This window comes from Phoca vitulina, unplaced genomic scaffold (assembly GCF_004348235.1).
Source record: "Phoca vitulina isolate PV1807 unplaced genomic scaffold, GSC_HSeal_1.0 scaffold14, whole genome shotgun sequence".
Lineage (NCBI taxonomy): Eukaryota > Metazoa > Chordata > Mammalia > Carnivora > Phocidae > Phoca > Phoca vitulina.
In genome coordinates, this window is record NW_022589717.1 from 36,573,577 (window position 1) to 36,599,386 (window position 25,810).

Here is a 25,810-nt window from a genome sequence, read left to right on the forward strand (position 1 = left end):
ATATTAAAAGTTCAGTTACACCTGAGTGTGGATGAGCTGTAGAGGCAGCTCTGAGGATGGAGTTTAGCACAAGGGTCACTAGAGCCCCCCCCAGCCTGCTCCAGCCTCCAGCCACCTGAGCACTGCCAAACAGAACTGCCACACTATATTGGGTTATCTACTCTTGCGTAATGTATTCACATTTCATTGTTTAAGCTGATATTCGCTGCCTTAGGGGGGAAACGAGGCAAAACATTTATCTGCTTTAATTGATCCATATAAATAGATATTGTTGAGAGGGAGTATTAAGCCCTACACTCTTGCACAGTCCAGCTGGAAGGATTAACGAAACTACCTAATGGCTGAAGCCATCTCTCCTATAAACCTAATGAGAAAACTAATACTGCTTTTCTATTTAGAAAGCAACAGAGCTCTCAGTCATTCTCCATCTGTTATTTGTTAGATCATGGAAAATTACTTTTTCCCGGGGGGTAGGGGGACAGCGTATTTCATCTTACCTCACTATGCTCTTCTTAAAGATCTGTAATGCAAGCATTGTAGTAATTTTAAGGATGCAGTGACACCAGGGTTTGGTCAAGTATTTTAATAATATTTTTTAGTGGTGTTTATTCTCATACATGTTCATAAAGAAAAGGAGATGGAAAAACCTGGAGAAAATCTTCATCATTTTCTGTCTCATATTTTCTATTTTAATAGTTTACTCAAATTAAGTCATGTATTAGACAAAGAGAATGAACTTCTACCTTTTTTTTTTTCTGAATGTTGGCATAAGACTAGCTTGATCTTGATTTGATCTTGATCTTGATTTGATCATGATTATACAACTTAAGCTGGACATGTTGTTTTAATGAGTGTGCACAAGAGAAGCAAATGGTCCTGGCTAAAACAAAAAACCAAAAACAAAAAAACCCAACTCTGTTCACCTATATTGGACCATGCCCATGTACAGGAGAGAGGTTATTTTTCTCAAATCATCAATATTTCAAATACATGCTTTCTCCATTTTTTGGTCAAAAGCAGCCTACTTAAAACATATTTCCTGGTAACTTCTCTCTTTTAGGTTTCCTGATGGATCTGTGTATAGTCCAGGGTATTCCAAATGAGGGCGATACTTTCCTATGACCTTCAACCAGCATGGAGAAATTGCTTTAGATATCTACAGTTTTGATAACCTTAAAGTAATGGGTGTCTGATTGTCTGCAAGAAAGTATGATAGAAAATAAGCAGGTTTCCTTCCCAAGTGCACAGTAATACATTAAGCATTCTTTGACACAGAGGATGCAAACTTGTAGGGCTTTCATAGTTGCCAGCATGTCTTTTATTTATGTCTGGCACTGGTTCCAAAAACTTCCCAGTCTAGGCTCCTCAAAACACATGTTATTTCTGGACTGGTGGTCATGACAGAGCCAGACTCAGTGAATATATTGTTATCTAAGTGTCCTACAATGAAGCTTTAGTCAAGGAGACCACTCATAATTTTTTTGTTATCTACTGTAAAATATTGAGTATGTTTCCCAAATTTATCAGTGTTTGGTGAACTCTCTAAGGCTAAAAGACAATTAAAGAGTCTCACTTTCTTTAATGATCAAAAATCAGGTTACATGAATCTTGGGCTCCACAGAGATTAGAGTCAGTGTGACAAAATAGAAGTATTAGTAGAATGTCTGTCATCCAGGGAGCTCAGGTATACAGCATCCCAGAGGGGATACATATTTAATTTCAAAGTAATAGAACTGTCAAGGTTGTACGAGGAATTGTAATAACTCAGGGATGATTCAGTGTTTTGATATTATATTCTTTTTTGTCCCGAAACAAGAAAACAAAAATAAAACCAAAAAAAAAAAAAAAACCTGTCCCTCCCAAAGTAAACTATTCTCCATTATTCTCCTTTATTTGTTTATTTAGATATCTATTCAACAAATCATTTTTGACTATCTACTATGTGTCAGACTCCTAGACTCTGAAAACAAGACAGACAAAAATCCCTCCCATGTGTAACTTATATGCTAGTAAAGGGGGAAAAAATAAATATATAAGTAAAATATATAGCATGTCAGACAATAAGTTATTTGAGGATAAATAAAACTGGAAAGAAAAAAAGAAAACGCTGGAAGTGGGTGAAGAGGATTGTCTCCCTGCTGTGGAGAGGTGTGAATATTAGTTTTCTGGGCATATATCATGACTTAGAAATCAAAGACTATTATACTGACTCTCATAAAAGAGGTAAAATACATAGGATCAATTTTGATGGTCTCAAGTCAGGTCATGGTGATGAGGGTGAGGGAGGACAATGGAGTAGAATCTTCCAGTTCTGTGTCTTTTACTTTATTCTCCTTGGTGGAGACAGAAAAACAGCAACTCTAAACTCCTAGAAAACACACCAATCATTTGTTCAAGAGCACATCAGAGGATGAGCTCTTCCTCACCCTTTGCCAGCTATTCTTCCTCAAACTAATCATGACCATGTCACAATAACAGTGATCTCAGTAGATCAGAGCTCAGCGGTCCTCTGTTTTAAAGAAAGTACATCACATTTGTGAAGTTGAGGAGAAGAAGATATATTCACTCTTTACTTGACAAATGTGTAGACTGCAACAAAGCTTAAGGGGTCAGGAAATAAATATACTTTGTGAGAAATACATATTCTTCTGGCGTTATCTTTAAGCCTCTCCTACATACTCGATACAGATGGGTTGGCTGCTCTGCTAGTTGGTTCTCTGAACATCTCCTTGTACACTAGCTTTCTGCTTCTCCCTCTCCCTTCCTCCCTCCTTCTGTCTTTCCCTTTTTAACAACCAACATGTGCCAAGAACTGTGCTAGGGGTTGGAGATACGGTAGTAAATAAGAATGACATAATCTTTGTCCTCATGGAGTTAATTTTCTAAAGAGGACAAGTGAGAACAGGTAATCAAATAATTAAATAAACAAGATAATTACAGATTGTCAACAGTGTTCTAAAAAATAAACAAGGTGAAAGGGCGGAGAGTAAATAATTAACATTACAAATTATAATTGTTAATCATATATATGCGATGCTATCCTGAAATAGCTGTATTAGAAGAAAAGGATTACATAAAAATTAATTACATCTTTTAAGTTCTTTTTTAGGTTTTATAACATTTAAAAAATCAATAGGGCCAACATTAATTCTCTTGAAAGACCTGTTGAAGAGATAACATTAATAATAAGAAAAATGTTTTATTTTTAAGGCATTCTATATGGCTCACACGGATTTTCTGAATGTGAATGCCCAAGTTTTAAATGTACTTTAACATTCCAAAGGAAAGATGCTATAAATGATATGTTTAAATGTTTTAAAAACAAAATTTTAATTTTCCAATTGTCTTGTGCATGTTATGAATAGCATAAAAAAAAAGAATATTTGAAACTCATTACTAATGTTTCCAGATAGAATTGAAAGTACTGTTTCTTAATTGTAGCCTCAAGCTGCAACTAAACCAACAATCACAGACCTTACCTTTCTCTGGTAAGTGCTCACTGTTGCTGTTATTACCCTCCTGAAATTTTAGCACTTGAAAGGAAATTGCCAGCACTGGGAAGATCTACCTACTGCATTGCCACTGCCCTTCTAAGTCAAACACCTGGTTTTCTGCTGCCATATTTCGTCTACCAGAAGGTTTATGGGGCTTTAAAATGTTAAATAGGATTAATTACCATGGCATTCCCTGGAAGTTCTCACTTATCTCCCTTCTCTATCCAGACAAGTGCTTGTTTATTTGTATTTAGTTTGTTCTCACTAAAATACTTTGTATCTATTAGACAAAACAATTCTTACCAATCTTATAGTAAATATGTTGACTAGACACCAGAACCTTTTAAAAAAATCTTTAAAATTGTAATAGGCTTTATCAACTCAAAATAAAGATTAATTGTCCATTCCTTATGTAACAGCTGTAATCATTTTTAAAGAAAATCGTATGTACAAAGGTTGCAAAAACATCATTGCCATGCCCATCCTGATAGCTTAAAAATATCTGGTCTTATTTATTCTTGCTTTTTATTTAATTTTATAAATGTATTCACATATGGTAGTCATTGAGCAAATAGCTTTTTAAGTCAAATATGTATAACATAATCTAAATCCTGTGAACAAGTAGCTCTTTTTATTATTTTAATAAAGAGTTGGCATGTGTGCACATTAGGGAAATATTTCATTCTAATATGCATGCCTAATGTGAATCAGCTTATTAAGATGACAGAATCTAAATGAAGAAAGAGCTAAATCAATATACTCAATACAGCTGCTTATTTAAACTGAGAATCACAAGGGAATGATTTTGCTTACTTAAATTCTACGGGTGGTTATTTTATGAAATAGGGAGAGGCCGAAGGAGTAGATTTTCCAAGCTGTTAGCACTATTTCACTTTAAGAACCCTATGTTTACTGCTGTTAAGTTAAACAAGGAAGCCATTAGACTCAGTTGGTTCTAATGCCCTGGTGCCTGTGTAAACAACCCAGAGTCTAAGCCTGTAAATGCCTCAACTTTTCAAAACTGACAACCAATCACAAATAGCCAAGTATGCTTTAAGCTATAGCCAATCAACCATTTCCTTACTTTGCTTTCTCCTTTTCTCTATAAAAGTCTTCCCCTAGCTCCCCTCAGTGGAATGCTTCTTAACCACTTCTGGTTTGGCACAGCCCAATTCAAATTGATTTTTGCTCAAATAAATTCTTAAAATTTTAATATGCTTCAGCTTATCTTTTAACACTGCTAACAAATTCAAGGGTGCCATTCCACCAGGTGAAGTCTGCCTATGTGTCCCCTCATCTTACCCTAAAGATCCAACATTTCAGACCACAGTGCAAGACACAGTTGTCCATTCCCTTCTAAGGGACAATCTGGACAAATTCCTTTGTGTTTCATACCCTGGTTTACCTCTGTGACCCTAAGAAATCCAAGTTTCCCCATATTGCTGTGTACATTTCCTTCTGTGACTCAATCTCCATTCCTTTCCAACTCAAACCCAACATAGTGACCTGCTCTCTGATCAGAAAACTCTCCTTTACCTTCCACTTCTTATAAAAACATGTTCTTTACCACATTAACTTTAAGAAATTCTGGCTGCCCCTTAGGAAAACCATTTGTCTAATAATTTTAACAATTGGAGGCCAATTTTTCTCTCATATCCATTCTACCTCAGCAAGGGAGATGGTCAATAAGTAAACGGCTCCCTACTGGCACTTCTGTATTATTTCTGTTTCCCAAACCAGTCTTCATTAGATAGATAAAAAGATGACAGATGGATGGATGGATGGATGAATGGATGGATGGAGAGAGAGACAGAGACAGACACAGAGACAGAGACAGATAGAAAAGACCTACTTCTTTGAATCTCAGGCCATTCAGCTACATAATTCTCTCCCATTCTCTCCCCATAATTCACAAATAAATTTAGCTGGTGATTCACAATCTTTCTGCTTACCTTAACTCTTAATATTCCCAGCGATTTCAATATACATATGAATAAACCACCCAGAACATTTCTGAGCTCCTTTTTTTTTTTTTTAACAACAAATGATCATTAATGGTCACACTTCTAGTGACCTTTTCCTACCTCCCAGACTGGCCAGGAAGAACATACTCATACCTTAGGTCACTTCATCCTGAAATCTTTCCTTCGGGCATCACACATTCAGGTCTGTTTTAGGAAAAATATATGTTCTTAAAACCACAAATGTGTTACTATGTAGCTGAGTGCCTGACTACACTAGTCATATATGTAACACTTGGGGGAGACATCAGGTTTGTGATCATGCTATGAAAAAATATTTTTTTTATGTTTGTTGAGGCTTTTGCAGTGAGCTATTATTTTATGAATCATACATCGGAATATGATAACCCAGTTTGGAGCATACTGCTATTAGCTTTGAAAATATAATTATAGCTAACACACTGTATTTTTTATGTGCTAATCATGTTCCTAGGAAGCATACATATTGTAAATAATATAAATATTATATCAAATTTATGTAGTAAGTACTATTATTATTGCCAATATATAGAAAGGAAAACTGAGTCACAGAAAATTTAAGTAACTTGCCAAAGGTTCACAAGTAGTAAGTAGTAAGGTTATGATTTGAACCCAGGTTCTATAATCAAAGTTCTTATCCACTACACTTGGATCATCGAAAAGATTATTTTGAAAAAAATATTATAGGACTTCATCAATTTAGAACCACTCACTCCTTTCCATCTGAAACAGTCTCTTTTGATCATGCATATGTCATCTTAATCTTTGTTGATTTCCTTTCTTCTGTTATAACCTGTTTTAACTCTTCCAGATCCTCCATTGCCAATGGCAAATCTACCAGTGTGCTACCATCAATTTTATCAACTTCATAAAACATAATTCTTTTGAAAGTCCAAAATTTCACTTTGCTATAAATTTATATCTTATAATTGGGTATTTTTAACATACAAAAATGAGCCTCAGACTGAAAGACTAAATGTGCAGTTACAGATGTTTATGGTAAGCTAGAGTGGTGAAGAGATGGATTGAATGAGATTTATTTCTATAACTGGTCAGTTCATTTTAGCAAATATTTTCTTGCTGTGACAAATTGTTAGCTGTGAAACTAAAGATCCTACTCATTTTATCTATTACATTTTTTATGCATTTTCACTCTCAACTAGAAAGGCCTTTAGGTTCTAATTTACTTGAAAATCTGCAAGAAAAACTCTAGAATATATATTCATTATGTGGAATAAAAATAGAATGTGTGCAGCCAGCTTTCATGCTGCAATTGTAGAACCTTGAAGCCAAATTATATTCTTTAATTTTTACTTGTCACTGGCAGTATCTTGGAGTTACATATCACATTTCTGCTTATAATAGCTTGTAAATTATTAAGAGACACCACTAAGATCCCTTCCCCTTTTACCCTTCTAAGTTAAGTTATTTTAAAATTCCATATTAAATTATGATATTATATGTTTCTAAGTTTTTTAATAAAATCATATGTATTATTGGTTATAATATTTGGCAAAAAGTTCTTGAAGAGTACCTGTAGCCTAAAAATACACAAGGCAAAAACAATATTTGTGCTATACATATCTAGGTATTTATTCTATCTTTTAGAGTGTTTGTTATAACCTCCTGTTGTTATTTTCCTTCTTTTTTTTTTTTTCATAGTTGATTACTGACAGATGAGGTATTGACATTTTCACCATACACTGCTGAAGGTGGAAATGACTTATGTGGTATGGGATGTATTCAGAAGGAAGTCAGTAAACGTCCCAGAACTTTCCTTGCATGTACCTCATGGATAGCCAAGATATAAATGGGTTTCTGAAGATAACTTTCAAATGAATTGGAAGGGTACTTTTCAGACATAAGCAAGTCCAAATCAAGGGAAACAGAGAAAACAAAACTAAATTTTGTAGCAGATGAACTTTATTATGGGTTGAGTTGTATCTTCTTAAAAGATATTTTGAAGTCTTAATCCCGAGTGCCTCAGAATGTTACTTTTTTTTTTTTTTTTTTTTTGAAACAGGGATGTTGAAGATGTAATTAGATAACTTAAAATGAGGTCATACTGGAGTAGAGTGGCTCCTTAATCCAATATGACTGGTGTCCTTTTAAGAAAAGGCAAGGTGTTGCAAAGACAGGCACACAGAGGATGCTCTGTCACTACAGAGGCAGAATGATGTTATCTACAAGCCAAGGAATGCCAAGGATGCCTAGCACTACCAGAAACTGAAAGAGACAAGCAAACATCCTCCTCCAGATATTTCAGAGAGAGCATGGCTTAGCCAACTCCTTGATTTTAGACGTTGAGCCTCCAGAAGGGAGAGGGAGGTTGATTTAGAAACCCACTTTGCGTTATTTTGTTATGGCTGTCCTAGGAAATGAATACAAACTTGACGTGGCAGACACTTCAAACAGGTATAGTTAAAGTGCTGTCACTGCCATTTTCTAATGAGGAACAGTTTTTCCATTTGGATTTAGATGGAGCTACTATGATAATAACTGGATTCGGTCAGATCTTGTTTTGTACCCAACCAATGGTTACAATGGTGTAGATATGTTAATAAAAACTAATATATGTAGAAAATCAAACGTTACAAAAGCTCCGCAGTATATCTGAAGATACCTTATAAATTTTGTAAGATAAAGAACTGGTGTTTCCTTTAGGTATTTAAGGTATAGAAACCTATCAAAAGTAGTTATTGCTTTTTAAACTACAAAATATCATATCAATGTTACTTGAAATTAATATTGCTGATAGAATAGTGTTAAAAGAAAAACAACACCAAAAACTGAAAACCAAAAACCAAACAAAAAAAATAGTCCTAAAATGGCATCACTTAGGCCACATCCCCAAACTGGGGCTTAATACATAATCTAATTGTAGCTCAACCTCCCCCAGAAATGTAGTCTTGATAGGTCAGTCAGGAATTTTTCAATCACCACCAATGAGTCTGCCACTTGGGCCCTTTAGATCCCCCAAAAGAAGATGAGGTAATCTACATGATAATAGCCCATGCCTTTCCACTTAAGGGAAAGTGGCCTTGCCTGGAACAATCTTTCTCTTTTGCTATTAATTTTCTTGCCCCACTCTCCCTCTACAAAACCTTTCCATTTTGTACAATTGTCCAAGCACCCCTCTATTTGCCAGATGGGATGCTGCCCAATTCAAGTATTGTTGAATAAAGTCAATTAAATCTTTAAAATTTACTCAGCTGAATCTTTGTTATTTAACGGTAATCAAATTTTACCCTTAAAAATATGTTTTGTCCACACTCTCAAATAATACAGATTAGATATATATTTTATTAATACAGAATAAATTCACACAGAGGTAAAGATATTGTACATGCTATATTTAAACAAACTTGTTAATTTAATCATGAATCATACCTGAGTTAGTTCATTAATATCTACAAGTCCATTACTGTCGGCATCAAAATATTTAAACATTTGATCCACCAACAACTTCTTCCAAGATATGTCATCACCGTTAGGGTTTTCATTTTCTTGTGTAATATATTTTTGATTTTGTAAGTCTAAAAGCATACTTTTCATCTTGCTGTATTCAGTGGCCTTGCAGTTATTTCCTGTAACAAAAGAACTAAGTTATTTTCAAAGCAATATTATTGAAAAGGAATCACCTATTGTATTAATGTTAAGAAGCTGATACCTCTTATAGATAACATATTTGGTACATAATTTTTATGTTCCTACTTGCATACTTTACAGTTCATACAAAGTTAAAATAATGGGCTATTTTCATGATAGGATAGAAAATTTTCATTTGTATCAAATCTAACAACAAGATATTTAATGTGTGTTTTCTCTATGCCAAAGTAATTGATTCTATGAAGAGCATAGAAAAACATGACAGCTCCAGTTGTTTAAATACATTATCTTAGTTTTAATCCTCACTATACATTCCTATAGAGAGAGTTCACAGGTTTTGAAGCACAGGGAGATGAAATGACTTGCCCAAGGCAAAGGGTTAGATTATGTTGGATTTTGCATTTGAACTCATATATCTGGTTTCAAAATAGGATAGCATATTTTTAACTGGAAGTATGCTTTTTACATTTGAATTTGTTTTGAAGACGTTTCTATTTGTGTGTGTGTTTGCATTTTAAAAAATTCTATTCTTAATAATGCTAAGTTCATATTTGTATTCTTACAAAAGTCTTTATTTTTCTGATATTCATTTATCTCTCCTTTTAGAGCACTCAGTGTAGAACACGATATATGTTTGCATTTTGTATCTTGAAGTTTTAACTTTGCAAATTTTATCTCAAAATGAAGTATAAGCTCATTGAACTAACAATGCATCACAGATTTTTCAGTATTCCCATAAAATAACCAGGAAAATACTGGCAACATCAGAGTTAGTGAAAATAATTGCTTAGCTTAATGTCTTCAAAAATAACTACAATTGCTCTAAAATCTTCACATAATTATCTTACAAAGGATTTTTCTTATACTGGCCCCCATGATAATGTCTTTAAATAGTACATTGAAAAGTAGTATATACCACTGATAGCAAATGTGATATAAAATACAGTATAGAAAATACAGTGCCTAATGTAATCTGTAAATGAAAAAGTAAGTATTATATTAGCCAAGAATTTTTAGAACATATTTTTAGAGAAAATACTAACTTTATAATTGTCAATTTTGACAATTAGATTTTAACAGAATCTACAATTTAAAAAGAATTCTAAAGATTATTAAATATATGTCTGAGAAGCATGGAGTTGAAAAACAGTATTTGAAGTCTCATGCTTTTTCAAAACAAGATGGAAAACAGTCTCTTCTAGAAAGATGAGAGACTGTCTTATTTTTCAAAGACCGTGAAATAACTACCATTGTTCAGCAATTTTAGTGTTTAGCAATTCTGTCAAGAAATTCTTTTTTACAACAAAACGTAAACTTTGTGATGCAGATTAAGTCAATTTTGCATTATTCCGTTCTCAGTAAAAAAATAATACTGAGAACGTTTTCATAACAGCAAGGAAATCACTGACAAAAGAGAGAAGTAATCAAATCTATAGGAAGAGGTAGCAATTTGGGTGTCCATGAAAGTGGCACAAAAGGAAACCTTCAAGCGTGTGCGTGCCTGTGATTGTGGGTGTATTTGCATGTGCACATGTGTATGCATCAGGAAGCGAGAGGAATGTGCGATAAAAGAATGGGAAAAAGCGTCATAGACTACTCCAATAGCCCCACCTGGGGATTTCTGTATTTGACTTTGGGTCTGTGTCTCCTCTCATCTTACTAGTAGTGGGTAGGGTGGAGTTTGGCGATGCTGACCTGGGGCCACAAGCAAAGTGGAGATCAGAATGCTTGTGAGAGGCAATGGGAACTGAGGTTTAAATGCTGAGAACTTGTTTACTAATACTTAAAATTTGAGGGAAGATGATACAGTTTGAGTTGTTACACTCTAATTTTGATCTAATGGAGTAATGTGATCATCATAATGATCTCTATTAATACTTTCATTTCCCAACTTGTAAATTTCCTTGAAAGTTCAAGTGGTTGCCAGCAATCCAAAGAAAATAAAAATAAAAGCTTTGCAGTTAAGGCATTTACAGTCTATGGAAATGTACAAGAAGTAGTCATACAATTATGTAAAACCTTGTGGAATTTATAGATTTAATAAAATTTCCTGTCACGGATTTTTAGTAATAAAATAGGAACATCTGCTATTAACAATAAATCACATGTAATGCAGGTATCCTATGTGTCAGGAACTTTATACGTATTAAATCAGTTAACCCTCACAACATTCTCAAAAGAAAAACAATGCAATTATCACCATTTTATAGATGAGGAATTAAGGCATGGAGAAATTAAATAACTTGTTCAAAGTTACAGAGCTAGAAAGGAGCAGAATGATTTCTATACACAAACAATATCCCTTTTGTCCTTTATTCTCTACTTCTCTCATCTTCAGAACTGAGTTTTAAATCAACTTATATATGGGATTCAGTAAATTTGTTGAGGATTATTTGTAAAAATGAAAGATAAACATAACAATAAACTCTAGGCAAATAGAGAAAAAAGAACTCATAAAGGAAAAAGAGAAAGGACTATCTGAGAAGTTGCAGGAGAATAAGAAAGTACTGAAGAGGAAGCTAAAGGGAGAAGAACTTTTCAAGAAAGAGGGTATGGTGAAATGTCAAATGTTTCAGAATGAAAGTAAGATAAACAATAAAACATGTGCACTTAATTCCTTAAACTGTAGGTGATCGGTAACCTTAAAGAAAAATTTTAGCAAATAAATGGAGTAAAATTCTTTTTTTTAAATCTAAAATCTCCTTTTCTTAAGATTTACTTATTTATTTTAGAGAGAGAGAAGGGGAGGGGGCAGAGTTAGAGAGAGAGAACCCCAAGCACACTCCCCACTGAGCCACCCAGGCACCCCTAGAATCTCCTTTTTAATATATACCTCTTTCCCTTTAGAATTGATTTTTTTCTATTTTGTTTTATTTTATTTTAATTACATTATAGGTAACATACAATATTAATTTTAAGTTTACAATACAGTGATTCAATACTTCCATCCAGTGCCCATCAGGAAAAGTGCACTCCTTAATCTCCATCACCTATTCCTCCATCCCCCCACCCACTTCCCCTCTGGTAACCATCAGTTTGTTCTCTATAGTTAAGAGTCTGTTTCTCAGTTTCTCTCTCTTTTTCCTTTGCTCACTTGTTTTGTTTCTTAAATTCCACATATGAATGAAATCACATGGTATTTGTTTTTCTCTGACTTATTTCTCTCAGCATTATACTCTCTAGCTATATCCATGCTCAAATTCACAACCCTGAGATCAAGACCTGATCCTAAATCTAGAGTCGGTCGCCCAACTAACTGAACCACCGAGGCGCCCAAACAACTTAGTACATTTTAAGGGCCATGATTTTCTCCTAGAGGCAGGGAATTTTATTTTTAAGTTTCTATTTAAATTCCAGTTCGTTTAAAAAAAAAATTCCAGTTAGTTAACATACAGTGTAATATTAATTTCAGGTGTACAACATAGTGATTCAATACTTCCATGCAATGCCTGGTACTCATCCCAAGTGCCCTCCTGAACACCCATCACCTATTTTACCAAGAATTAAAGAATTTGACCAAATCATTTAAAATTAACCAGACTACAAAAAAGTAAATCTATCCCTGCACCAAATATAATCAAAACTAAGACTCATGTAACTCCATTGAGAATAGGTCTCTTAGTACTTTTGAAACCCAAATAATCTTTACCCACAGTTTTATCACATCACTCAAATATGTGGTTGTCAATGAAAATTTTATTGTTTGTATTGATATTATAAAAGATATGCTATTCATATCTGTGAAGCCATAGTCATATAATGATTTCTAATCCAATATTTACACAGCAGTTGTGTGCTGGCACTGTTCTAAGAATTTAAAGATAACTCATTTAATCTTATAATGACCCTATGAAGTAAGAACAATTACTATACCATATCATTAAAAGCATAATAAGCCCAATAATAGGCTTGACATTTGACATTACATGAAAGGTTGAGGATTTCTAACCCTAGGATTGTAAACCCATCACTCAGAAATTAACTCAGAAGTTTCCTGTGAGGTATACAGAACTCACAAGTTTGTATATATTTGTCTATTGAGAAGATAGAGAAGTTTTTCTTTTTTTTTTTATTTGACAGAGAGAGAGAGAGAGAGCACAAGCAGGGGGAACAGCAGAGGGAGAGGGAGAAGCAGGCTTCCCACTGAGCAGGGAGCCCGATGTGGGACTTAATCCCAGGACCCTGGGATCATGACCCGAGCCGAAGGCAGATGCTTAACCGACTGAGCCACCCAGGAGCCCCGAGAAGATAGAGAAGCTTTAATTGTTTTTCTTCTGTTATTGTACAAATGTGTGTGAAATTCTGTCAAGAACTTAATCTTCTGAGGGCTGCCTGCATGCATGAAATCTGATATGCATACACAATAATAAATCATTTTTTGTCTTCTATATTGGGACAGAGAGGTCTTTTGGTTGGTAGGATTTTTATTTTCCACAACAATCATTAGGGGCACCACCTAATAATGACATGAATGACTTACCAAGCCTATCTAAACATCATGATTTTGTATGCTCACAACTTCAAAAAATGTAAATCAAATTGTGATACAATTACCAGGCAAGCTTGATAAACCACAGAGAAAAACTGTAATACTTCCACATGGGAAATGTAGATCAAACAGACATTGAGCATAGTACTTTGGTCTGGAACAAATCCAGAAAAGTACTCTTATAGGACTATAGTACTTTTTCTTAAGCATTAAGTTTAATGCTATATTTATCTATAGTAGAAGTTTGAGGTTGAGTTAATTTCTTCCTGAAGTTTATCCATGAGCCCTGGGTCCTTTGGACAGTTTGGTTATCTGGAAGATTATAAATTTTAACTGTTCAATTCCTCAATGTTATATATTATCATAGAAATATGACAGTATTTGACATTTTCTTTTAATTCACATATACTTAGTCGCACAAGATAAGAAACAAGTATCTATTTAGTCGTGCATTTTCTTATGGATATATATCATGTTTTTTTTTAAGATTTATTTATTTATTTGCGAGAGAGAGAGAGATAGGATGGGGGGAGTGGCAGAGGGAGAGAAAGTCTTAAGCAGACTCCGCAATGAGTGTGGAGCCCAACGCTTCATGCATGACCTTGAGATCATGACCTGAGCTGAAACCAAGAGTTGGATGTTTAATCGATGGCACCACCCAGGTGCCCCATGGATGTACCTCATGTTTTAACAATAGCTAATCATGACCTTGACCAAAGATACTTAGGTAATAGAAAAGACAGAGGGCAAACTATATAAGCATTGTAAATTGGAGGACTGGAAGGTTTCTACATTAAGTGTAGACTGTGTATGCCATCCGTAGAAATTGGGCCTATGAGACAATGAGCAAATAAATATAGAGGAAATGATAAATTAATTTTGAAATCAGATGAGTTTGAGGTAATTTGGGGATATCCTGGTAGAGGTCTCAATGAGCGAAAAGGAAACATAGTTATAGTTCAGAAGCTTTATATTTCAGAAGGAAAAAAACGGTTTGATAAATTGGACTAATGAGTCACTGACAAATGCATGGCAGAAGTATGGCTGATAAAGGAGGGCACTTGTGATGAGCACAGGTGTTATATGTAAGTGATGAATCACTAAATTCTCCTCTTGAAACCAGTTATATACTATATGTTAACTAACTAGAATTTAAGTAAAAACTTGAAATGAACAAAAAATAAAGAAGGGCACTTGTAAAGTGTGAAGTGAAGGTGACAATGGTCAAACCATGATCACACGTATTTTCAAGGAGTATTAAGACACAGACTTCTTAAAAAGAGACTGCTAAAGCACTCAGTAGTTTGGTGGAGAAGAAATGAAGACAATTTTATCATACAACTTTATGCACTATAGTCTATTTCTTGAAAACGGAGAAACTGACTGCTGCAAATTACATGGAAGAATATAAGGAAAAGAGATGTTGCCTTTCTCTGAACTGCAAAGTTTACTGTGAAATTCAGCTGACATTTTTATTTTCACCATATGCAAGCATATGTGTATGTAAATGCATAAAACAAAATCTGCGGTTATATTAATATGAGTAATAACAATGCTTGTAGAGATATATTCCTTTGATAGTGTATTGGCTACTGTTTAGAAAAAGCCTAAGGGCTACTTTATCAAAGGTAAGTTCAAGATAACTTTATACAGTAAAAAGTTGCTTTTTCATTAAATTGAATCTTCTCATGTTAATTTTGCTACAACTAAAAGCATATGAGCTATGAATAAGTTACATAAGAAAAAAATTTTTAAATATGTGAAATTTCTAAAGTCAATAGAGATGTAAAATTCCTAATTTTCACATTATGAATAAATAGTAAAAGAGGATTACTTAAGTGGTTGTCCTCATGTATGTTTTCAGATGCAAATGAATTACAAACTCCTTATTTTTAAAGACAATCATTTTACAAATGAGTTGCAGAATTATTTAATAAATACATTTTAAAACAATGCCTGGCTTTCTGGTTTCTAAGGAAAAAGAAAAACCATAATGTTCGCCTTTACATTAACTCTAAAATTCTTATTTATTTAATTTCTTGATTTAGTTACCTGTTATAAGCAGTGAAAACAGAAACACCTTTCTTTGAAGATAACATGCATTAATATTCATACACCTATATTTATATATGTCCATGCAGATACTAATGCAAAAATATATAATGGTTTAGTAATATTTTCTTTTCTTCAATTAATTTGGTTTCTTCTTGGCTCCATAATTAAAATAATAACAGTAGCTTATATAGTTTATGTCTAAAGATTTTCCTTTTGTATGACTTCAATGTTGTTCAGGCCACATACTGATTTCTAGTACCACAATTCAGTAAATAAGTTTGGAATGAGCAAAGAAATTATTAGGTGTCTCCAATGGAAAATTACTCATTATTTATAACATGACTTTCAGGGTTATCTAACTTCAGCCTTTCACTGCCTTTGAAATATTTTACTGCTCTGTAAATTGTAGATAACTGATACCAATGAGAAGTAATTCTTGTCTATGGACTTGCAAATGAATTCTGACTGGAAGAGATTCAATTGATTTCTCTCCCCTCTTTTGTGGAAAAAGCCAGATTCATGTATACCTGTAAGTACATCTCTACAATTGTTTACTCCATATAAGTATGTGGCTCTTTGGCTTCCTTGAACTGATTGTAACATCTGCCTAGGTCCCTCCTAAATAATGAGTTAGTTAAATATTTAACATGTTAAAATATGCCAGCATTTTGGCTGGTACCAAATACTTGATTCAGGACCAGGTCCCTTGGACAGACCCATCTTTTTGGGATTCTGCCAGGTTTAAAGACTAAATAGGAACCTATGTGAGGCATGATCTGAAGTTTAATTTTATTTTAATGACTCTTTAAATCATCCTTAAATGATCTTTTCCAGACTTGGTAAAAGATCTCAAGGGAAGCAAAGAAAATTCGGGACTTGATTTCTGGAAAGATGGCAGTCATTTTAAAAGTCCAAGGAAGTATAGCTTTTTAAATAGTCCAAGAAAGATAGGAAATTGTATCATAGAAGGGGATAAAAAGCAAAAAACACAACACAATAAAACAAACAGGACAAGGGAAAAGAGGATGGGTGATGGAGAGAAAAAAAGAAAGTGAAATATCATTTCACACTGAGGAATGGACTTGTTTCACAAATAACCCATTTTCCTTCTTTTGTTTATTATGAGGGATTGTCAAAGACCAATCTGAGGGAATTAGTTATCTCAGGTTATCTTAAGTAATAGATTTTTTAAAAAATCTATACAGGTTTGGACAAACTTCTGTAAAGGGCTAGAGAGTAAATATTTTAGGCTTTCTGGCCCATGCCATTTCTGTTACCACCACTCTGCTTTGTTATTGTAGGGCAAAAGCATATGTAGACAGTATGTGAACAAATGGTTATGGGTGTGTTCCAATAAAACTTTATGTACAAAAGCAGGCGGTGGGCCATAGTTTGCTAACCCTTGGTGTATAGAATAATGGCATAGCATAGATAGATATCAATATGTTTTTTGGCTCTTTTCTTGAAATCTAAATGTAGAGTTTTTGGGAAACAGAAAAAAAACCACATAGATACAGATATATTCAATGCTAATTCAAAAGCAGCATTTTTTAATCTTAATTTTAAAAGCTCCTTTAACTTGTCATATAAATGCATTTCAAAATGGTATAAGAAATTAATATTTTATTTAAATTTAAGGGATAGTGTCAGAATGAAGGAGGGCTACTATATCACATATATCCCAGGAAAGTCATCGATTTTTCTCTATTATCATAAAAAAGTAGACTAGACCTTTTACTTTTATTGAAGTAACCCCTTGGTCAACAGGGGTTGTTTTAGGTGAAAGCATTTTGTTAAATGTGTCAGGGTAAATTTGGTATTATATTAACTTGTGAACATAAGAAAGATCTGCCATTTGCCTAGTGGGGGTGATCAGGAAAGCTAGACTAACAGGTAATTCAGACCCCAAAGAGTATTTTTGGCATGGCTGGAAGTGGCTTTTAAGGTGTACTAAATGAGAAAAGAGGATTCTCTGAAGCAGCAGTTTTTATATATAGCCACCTGAGGAGCATTAAAACAAGTGATACCTGGGCCTCTTTCTCAGAGTCTGATTTAACTGATCTGTGGTGGGGCTGGGGCATCAATATTTTTAAAAAGTGCTTCAGGTGATTCATTACATACATCCAGTGTGGTGAACCACTGTTTCAGAGTTTAAATAAAGTAGATTATAACCATATCCCTATAAGAGGAAAAGCAGACTTGACATTTGTTCAGGTGCTAAATCTAGGCCATGATCTCCTAGTTGCTTCTTCACGCACATGGGCCTAGTAGCTTATGCAACAGAAAAGTGCCTTGAGCATTCAGGGCTTTTTATGATTTCTGTGTATTGCAATAATGGTAAATCTGAGTTAAATTTGTAAAGCTGAAAAAAAATATGCTTTTGTCAATGAATTGCATTCTAAGTCTCATCCAGCTTAGGGGCAACCTACACAATGTCCCCAGTCCCTAGGGCTCAGAAACATAGAGGCCCTACCTGGGACCTAAGTTTGTTTCTCCCTTTAAACTTCTATAGTCTTTTGTATGAATCACATTTATTCTAATTCTCTCTCTCTCTTGCTGACTCTACCTCTCATTTTACCTTTTATTTTTTAATTTTTTAAAGATTTTATTTATTTGAGAAAGAGAGAGCGAGAGCATGAGCAGAGGGAGGGGCACAGGGACAACCAGGCTCCCCGCTGAGCATGGAGCCCACTGTGGGGCTTGATCCTAGGACCCAGAAATCATGACTTGAGCCAAAGTCAGATGCTTAAATGACTGAGCCACCCAGGCGCCCTTACCTTTTATTTTTTGAAACATGACATGTTTCCCCCGCTTTTGGACTATGATATGCTGATGGTAAGGATCATTTATGATTCATTTTGTATCATTCACAAGTTCTTGAACTAGGCATTATACAAAATAACATTTCAATACATTGTCATAAATTAAATGCCAATATGTTGTTACACTTTTTCTCCCATTCTTCCACTGTATACATTGCCTATATTTTATTAGTTTATCAGGTAAACTTAGACCAGCTTATTGAAGAAACTATAGGTACAACTATATCTATCTTTCTACACACACACACACACACACAATACAGAATTTTTATTTTGTATACAAATATATATTTGTATTTTCACTGCCTTCCTCAGTGCTAACACCTGTTTGCTTACTAAATATTTGTTGAATATCTTGACATATACTTTGAAAAGAGGAAGAATAGAAATGACTAAAAGTGTGCACTAAATGAGGGGTGCCTGGATGGCTCAGTAGGCTGAGCATCCAACCTTTGGTTTTAGCTCAGGTCATGATCCCAAGGTTGTGAGACTGAGCCCTGCATTTGGCTCTATGCTTAGCACAGAGTTTGCGGTTCTCTCTCTTCCTCTTCCTCTGCCCCTCCCCCAGCTCAAGCACATGCTCTCTCTAAATAAATAAATAAATAAATAAAATCTTTAAAAAAAAAAAGAGTACAGTAAATGAGCATTTCAGCTATTACTAGAGTTGCCAGATTTAGGACATAAAAATGTAGAACAGCCAGTTAATTTAGAATTTCAGATAAATAATGAACAATTTTTTTTGGCGTACATATTCCCAAATACTGCATTATATTTTACCTGACAGCCTTAGTTACTAACTCTGTCCTAAATTACCCAATTACCTTTAAGGTAGTATTATATTCATCCTAATCTCATATCAATGGATTTTAAAAATCTGACATTCTCTTTTAATTGGTAAGTTTAGACCATTTATATTTATTATTGTTATGGTCTGAATGTTTGCATCCCCTCTAAATTCCTATGTTGAAATTCTACTTCTTAATGTAATGGTATTAGGAGATAGGACCTTTGGGAGATGCTTAGGTCATGAGAGTGGAACCTTCATGAATGGAATTAGTGCTGTTATAAAAGAGACCTCACAGAGCTCCCTAACCTTTTCTGTCCTATGAGGACAGAGTGAAAAAACAACTGTGAACCAGGAAGCCCTCACCAAACACTGAATCTGTTGGTGCCATGATCTTGAACTTTCTAGCCTCCAGAACTGTGAGAAAAAAAACAAAAAATTGTTGTTTATAAACCACTCAGTCTGTGGTATTTTGTTATAGCAGTCTGAATGGACTAAGACAATTATGATGATCAGTGTCTTTAAATTTGTTTTTGTAACTCTTATTGTGCTCACTACTGTTTTGCTTTCGTATGTTTTCTTTTTGAATAAATTTTGTTTGTTTTGTTTTTATTTTACCATTTTCTTGTTACTGATTTGGAATTTATATACTCTTTTTCTTTTTCTTTTAGTGCTTGTCCTCAGTATTTTATCATATATGCTTATTGTAGAAATATCTTGTATTCTTTTCTGTGTCTTTGAGAAATTTATTTAAGATTTCTTTCATTCACAGCCCAACTTTTTTATGGGATTATTATTTTACTCTCATTTTACTGGAGTCTTAAGGAGGTGAGGAGATAAATGTTTAATCTCATTAGCTTTTTTTTACCCTTACTTCTTAATTTCTATTATATTTCTCCATCCATACTAGTAGGTAAGTTAACTCAGGACTCTATCATTCATCTGATTCTAGCATTAATTTCTTTTCTTTTTAAAGACTTATTTATTTGGGATGCCTGGGTGGCTCAGTCGGTTAAGCAGCTGCCTTTGGCCTGGGTCATGATCCCAGGGTCCTGGGATCGAGTCCCACATTGGGCTCCTTGCTCAGCGGGGAGCCTGCTTCTCCCTCTCTCTCCCTCTGCTTGTGCTCTCTCTGTCAAATAAATAAAATCTTTTAAAAAATTTTTTAAAAATAAAGATTTATTTATTTGAGAGAGAGAGAGAGATAACACAAGCAAGGAGGAGGGGCAGAGAAAGAAGGAGAAGCAGACTCCCCGCTGAGCAGGGAGCCAAATGCGGGGCTCAATCCCAGCATACTGGGATCATGATTTGAGCTGAAGGCAGACGCTTAACCGACTGAGCCACCCAGGCGCCCCTGATTCTAGCATTAATTTATTTACTGCCTAACTTGCAACCCTCCATACTTTCCATCTCTCCAACTTCTACTTAATTACTGTTAGTCTACAAATTAACATTTTTCAGGTGTCTTTTCTGCTTAAAACTTGTAAATGCCATTCCTTTCTATATTAAGTCCAAACAGAAAAATGTGATGCAGCCCCGCCTTTCATCAACTCACAGACTTCACTTCTAGTGTAGTTCAGATACTTTGAAATTTCTGAGAGCTATCTGCTTATTGGCTACTCTATTTCTTTTAGCAAAGATTTCATATTGTCTATTCAGCAGGGTCATGGTACAAAAAAAGCATATTGAAGAGGCATAGTAAGCATTATGTTTCACTCAAATTGTTTAAATGTCCATACACATAATAAAATTATTATAAATGGGGCACTATAACATTCTGGGAATTGCCTAATGATATTCAGCATAACATTTAACTTTCCTAGAATAGTTTGTTTATGTTAATTTGGTTTTAATCAGGTAAAACGCTACTCTTTACCACACTAGCACTATTAGCTATTCTTGCATAAAAATGATAAGTCTTCTACAAAATTAGAAATAAATATTTGGCCAAACAATCGATCCATTCTGATGATTATATTTTAATTATAAAGTACATAGAACACTATTAGAAAAAAAATGGGTTTAAAACAAAAGGTGGATTCTATATGCTGTTTTATAAGTACTGTGTTTATTAAATAATTTGAAATGGTTTTTTAATGAATGCAATACTCTCAAGAATAAGAAATTCATTTTCTCATAAGTAGCAAAGCCTATTTGTTGCTTTATTAATATGGTATTTTTGAAGGCTTTTGTATTGGAAATATTTCAATCATAACATTTCCAGGAATATTATGGTTGAATTAAAAATATAGAAGTAATGCAAAACATGTTAAGCTGAGATTTGAATTCCATTTGATCCTTGATGGTTATGTCTATCATACCTTATCAGTTAATAAACTCTCCAAGCAAAATATTTGACATTATGTAAAGCATAATACCACCATTAAAGAGAAGTTAAAACCCCTATATCCCTCACTGTAAATATTTGTAAATTCCTTTCATATATTAATCTATATGATACTAAAACTACCAAATAGGATAGATGCTACTATTTTTTCCCTTTTTTAGATTAGGAAACTGTGGCACACAGAGGTTAAGTAATTTAATCAGGGTGACAGATTTCAGAAATGGTAGACCTGGAATTTGACTTCTAGGTAGTTTGGCTAAGAGTCTGTGCTACTTTAGAGCCTGCCAAACAGTAGTGATTGATGTTAGACATTTGTAACTAACAAACTCGACTATAGCTTCCTGTTCCACTAATGCTTCCTTTAGTCTGTAAAATATAGAAACACCCCCAAAAATGGAGAAGGAAAAAAACAATAGTCATAGAATCAAAATTTTATCAATCCCTAACTAATATAGATAGTTAGAATTTTGTCAAAGGTTAAAAATAATGTTCATAATAATTTTTAAAAAGTACTCAGCATTCATGGGAACAAAGCGACTGAAAGCATTTTCAAAATATACTGTATCAGTCTATACCAGTGGTCACTTACACTGTAGCCCAGATGCAAATTCTCAGCACCAATTAATACATACCAGATCAGAACTCTGGGTGTATGGCCGAACAGTCTGTGTTTTAACAAGTTCTTCAGGTGATTCAGATTAACACTCAAGTTTGAGGAACACCCGATTTTACTCACAACAATATAATCCAGGTAAGAGGCCCATTTGGAAATATAAAAAACATGAAGTTTAAGTACATTAGAGAAGAGCCCAAGCCTAATCTTTAGTGTAGCCTAGCATGCCAAATGCAAAAGTGTTTTGTTGTAATAATCTGAGTTAATAAAGAAAACACACTGAAGAAATTTGAAATTCTAAACAGTGTGAAAAGGAAAGAAAAGTGGAAATTGCACAGCTGGGGGTGGGGTGGGATTTAGACAGACCAGACACCTGAGGGAAATTATGATGGTCTATAAAGTCATTACAGTAAAACTCAAATGAAAGCTCAAAAGGTGAACCCTAGATTCAGTTGGATATTGAGGCCATATATATATATATTTTTTAAGATTTTATTTATTTATTTGACAGAGAGAGACAGCGAGAGAGGGAACACAAGCAGGGGGAGTGGGAGAGGGAGAAGCAGGCTTCCCGACGAGCAGAGAGTCCGATGCGGGGCTCGATCCCGGGGTCCTGGGATCATGACCTGAGCCAAAGGCAGACGCTTTTTTTTTTTTTTTTTAAAGATTTTATTTATTTATTTGACAGAGAGAGACACAGCAAGAGAGGGAACACGAGCAGGGGGAGTGGGAGAGAGAGAAGCAGGCTTCCCGCAGAGCAGGGAGCCCGATGCGGGGCTCGATCCCAGGACCCTGGGATCATGACCTGAGCCGAAGGCAGACGCTTAACGACTGAGCCACCCAGGCGCCCCTTGAGGCCATATATTTTTAAATGAGTGTTCTCAATTACTAAAAGACGAGGTGCCTGGGTTATGAACCGAACTCCAATATACGCTAGCTGTGGACATGGGAGTTAGTCATTGGCTCTTTCTGTATCTTAGTGTTCTTTAGTTTATACGGTAATATCAAAACCTAACGCATGCGTTTTTGAAATGATTAAATTATATGTAAAGAGCTCACCACAGTTTATGACATATAACAGACTCCCTCCCCCACAAAGTTAGATTTTGATTCTCCTTTTAATGTAAACAGAGTACATCACCATAGTGATGAGTGAGCTATGAGAGATTAAGAAAATAATTGATACTCTATTTACAAATATTTTGGATAGAGACTAGGGATATTAATTCAGTTTGAAGATATTATTTTATGATGTTCTGATGTTTGCAAAGGTTAAACCATGGAATAAAATAGAAATTTTTTACCTGAGCTATTTTGATAGTAGAATCAAAGAGATGCTTGACTCAAATGGCTTTACTTTCTATCCCTATACTCTACTTTTCATCTGTTCACATAATCGATATTTTAGTGCAATGTACTTTGCCTGACTCCAAAAAGGAAATGTGGAAGGAAGACCTAATGTATACATGAATAACAATAAACAATTATAATTGAATGTTCATCATGTTACAGGATCTCAAACTGAATATTAACACATTTAATCCCTGCAAATATATTATGAGATGAATATTACTTCTCTTTCATGGATGGGCAAACCGTGGCGATAGGGTGTCGAGCAAGTCTCCAAAAGAGATATAGTCAGTGAATACTGGAGCTGGGTTATCAAATCAGGCAATTAAACTCCAGAGGCTGTGTATTTAACCACTGTGCCATGATTCAAGCCTCTTAAAATAAGGATGTTTACAAAGTAATATTGATTCATAGCCATAATAGCAATTCAAATATTGACATAACATTCAGGACATCTGTTCAAATTTAGATTACCATATCACACAGATGTAGTACAGAATGCCATAGACAGGCTAAGATTAGACTTGGCTAACTGATTATTGAATAGTGATGTCTCATCTTAGAGCACTAATTATACATTTTATTTTTAGCCCTGAGATAAAAATCCCTTTCCTATCTTCATCTTGTTTGTTCCTAAGCTTAACTTCTAGATGTAATCTCTGAGGATCTGAAAAAAAATTTACCTGTTATTTTTAAGCAAATGGTTCAGGAGAAAAAGCTTATGTCATAAATCTTGCCTCTAATTATTAATCTCATTTAATGGGATAAATATAGTAAATAATACACAAAACCAGCCTCAGCCAGAGAGAAGCACCTCTTCAAGATGAGACTAAGAGGAACATTTCCAAATGCCACCTGTTTCTTCCTTTACAGTGGAGGAACTAGAACGCCACTGTCAGCAGCTGTCCCCACGTGGCCTGGCCAATTTTCACCTTTCAGTGCTTATGTTAAAGGACATTTTAAAGCCTTCATGGAAACTACATTTAAGTTTTAAAAGAATCTTTTAAAAAAGAAAATCTTCAAGCTGGCAGATGGAAATGAATATACAAAGACCATCTTTTTTCCTCAGTTGAGACAAAATTGCCCTGATTTCTTTACCTCTTAAGTAATGTTAACCTTTAATTTAGATACATGTTGGGATAAAACTTTGGTAAATTAGCACTTCTAAGTGACTCAAATAGTAATTAGAAATTTAAGAAGTTCACTTCTCTTACGCTTCAGTCGTATTTCATTCAGAAAATGCCACAGAAAATAATATTTAAAACGTAAGCATAAATTGCATAAGCATGACTATCATCATTGGTTGTTCTTCAGGTAGTATAAACATCTTTAATGTAAACAAATATTTCATTTAATTTTCAGAAGAGCCCAAACAATCCCTGATAAAATAACAGAATCAGTGACTATGGTGAACTATATTTTGGTCATATTTTTAAGTAGTTGATAAGGTTATCATAGTCTATGTGAATATATTAATTTTAGTTTCGTTGGATAGGAATTTGGACATACTGAGAACTGTTAGAAAATAATGATAAATGGCAGTGGATATGTTTCATTAAGCAGCTGCAGGGATTGGTATTAGGTGATGAAAAGCACTACACTTGTCACATTATGGAGATGAAAAATAAATAAAGCAGCATTTTTGCAGTCCCAGTTAAAAACAGAAAAACTTTTGTAAATGTCTTAGTGTTTAGATTTTTGTTACTCATGCATTTCTTGCAGGGGGGCGGAGTGTTTCTGGGAGGACAAGATTGATGAACAAACTATACATTTCCTATATGAACTATATTATCTCTTTTAGTCTTTTCACAGCTGGTATTCAGCATAATTGGCAAATAGTAGGGATACCATTTGGGTTTATGTAGTCACTCAATGCACAATTATTTTGTGGAGAAATGAATGGAGGCTGACAGTCTTTCTCAGATTTATGCTTTCCTGGGGTCTGGGATTTTCTTTAAAGGAAAACCTCCTCAGAGAAATATGAGAAAGAATCATTTCTGCAATATCAAGAGATCCTTCTGTTTCATCACTCTGTGTTCCTAATGGAAAAGCAAAATCCTCTCCTCTTTGTAGACATTCTAGGTCTCAGATTTAAAATCTCTTATCCAGCACAGCATTCAGTTTTAAACATACTGTAATCAGAATTTTCAGTATGACTGACACATTCTTGTGAAACTGTAGTTGAATATATCATTTATTACTATGTTATACATAAATATTTATAAGTATCTTACCTAGCTAATATGG

General features: G+C 34.3%; 1 protein-coding gene across 4 annotated transcripts in view; it reads right to left on the minus strand.

Moving 5' to 3' along the window:
* Positions 1–25,810, minus strand: part of FSTL5 (follistatin like 5) — a 726,034-nt gene that overhangs the window by 343,987 nt on the left and 356,237 nt on the right. For all 4 annotated transcript variants that reach the window (XM_032413109.1, XM_032413108.1, XM_032413107.1 and 1 more), the window contains exon 5: positions 8,885–9,081. In XM_032413109.1, the coding sequence (XP_032269000.1) occupies positions 8,885–9,081 (197 nt within the window). The remainder of the gene's footprint in view (positions 1–8,884; positions 9,082–25,810) is intronic.